The sequence below is a fragment of the Nicotiana tabacum genome, chromosome 4 (assembly GCF_000715075.1).
Source record: "Nicotiana tabacum cultivar K326 chromosome 4, ASM71507v2, whole genome shotgun sequence".
Classification (NCBI taxonomy): Eukaryota; Viridiplantae; Streptophyta; class Magnoliopsida; order Solanales; family Solanaceae; genus Nicotiana; species Nicotiana tabacum.
The window spans coordinates 89,248,985-89,250,010 of NC_134083.1; the positions used below are offsets into that span (position 1 = coordinate 89,248,985).

General features: G+C 41.2%; 1 protein-coding gene across 1 annotated transcript; it reads right to left on the reverse strand.

The window, feature by feature from the left end:
• Positions 1–465: 465 nt before the first annotated feature.
• On the reverse strand, positions 466–1,026 carry LOC142180031 (secreted RxLR effector protein 161-like). Its single transcript, XM_075250948.1, has one exon. It carries the CDS (start codon positions 1,024–1,026, stop codon positions 466–468), a length of 561 nt encoding a protein of 186 aa, XP_075107049.1.

Consider the following 1,026-nt stretch of genomic DNA (forward strand, 5'->3'; position numbering starts at 1 on the left):
ACGTGGCACATTTTTAGCCGTTTAAAAAGTTGTGCATAAGAGTACAAAAGGAACTACTAACCTGTGTCGCAGGAACCAGGTTCCATCACAGATTTTGTAAATGTGATCCTCATCCTTTTGCGAAGATGCAATACATTATCTCCTTGTTTGCTCTGTACTCGTCATGTGTGTCTACCTGTAACGGTATAAAAAATGAGTTAGACCTTGCCAGAAAAAACTTTTTAGCAATTTCACCTGTACATTTCTTTCATAGCCAATCATCGAGGGACCAAGTCCTCAACTTGATTTTATCAACCCTAGTGCAAGACGATTCTTTTCAAAGTGCTCTCTACTCAGTGCTTTGGTGAAGATGTCTGCAATTTGATCTTCTGTGCTGTAGAACTTCATGCAGATAAGCCCCTTTTCAACATTGTCTCTCAGAAAATGATGTTGGACATCAATGTGTTTTGTTCTCTTATGCTGAACTTAGTTTTTTGCCATGTTGAGAGCACTGGTGTTGTCACATAGTAACGACACACAATTAGAAAACATACCAAAATCTGTAAGTTGCTGCTTGATCCACAGCAGTTGAGCACAGCAAGAGGCAGCCACCACATATTCAACTTCTGCAGTTGAAAGAGCCATTGAGTTTTGTTTTCTTGTACCCCGTGAAATTAGACACGAACCCATAAAGTGTGCCATGCCAGAAGTATTTTTCCTGTACACCAGATAACCAGCATAATCAGCATCAGCATACCCGATCAAGTCGAAGTTGTCTCCTGATGGGTAGTAGAGAACCGGGTTATGCGTTCCCTTTAGATATCTCAGGATTCTCTTGGCATCCTTCAGATAAGATTCCTTTGGATTTGATTGAAACCTGATACATAGTCCCACACTGAAAATGATATCTGGTCTGCTTGTTGTGAGATACAAGAGTGACCCAATGATACCATTGTACATGGTCTCGTTCACAGGGGAACTAGGTTCATCCATGTCCAGTCGAGTGGCAGTGGCAATAGGAGTGTCAATGACTTTTGAGCTTTCCAT

Excerpts from the sequence above, each read along its gene's own strand:
- LOC142180031 (XM_075250948.1), bottom strand. The coding sequence starts at position 1,026 with ATGGAAAGCTCAAAAGTCATTGACACTCCTATTGCCACTGCCACTCGA.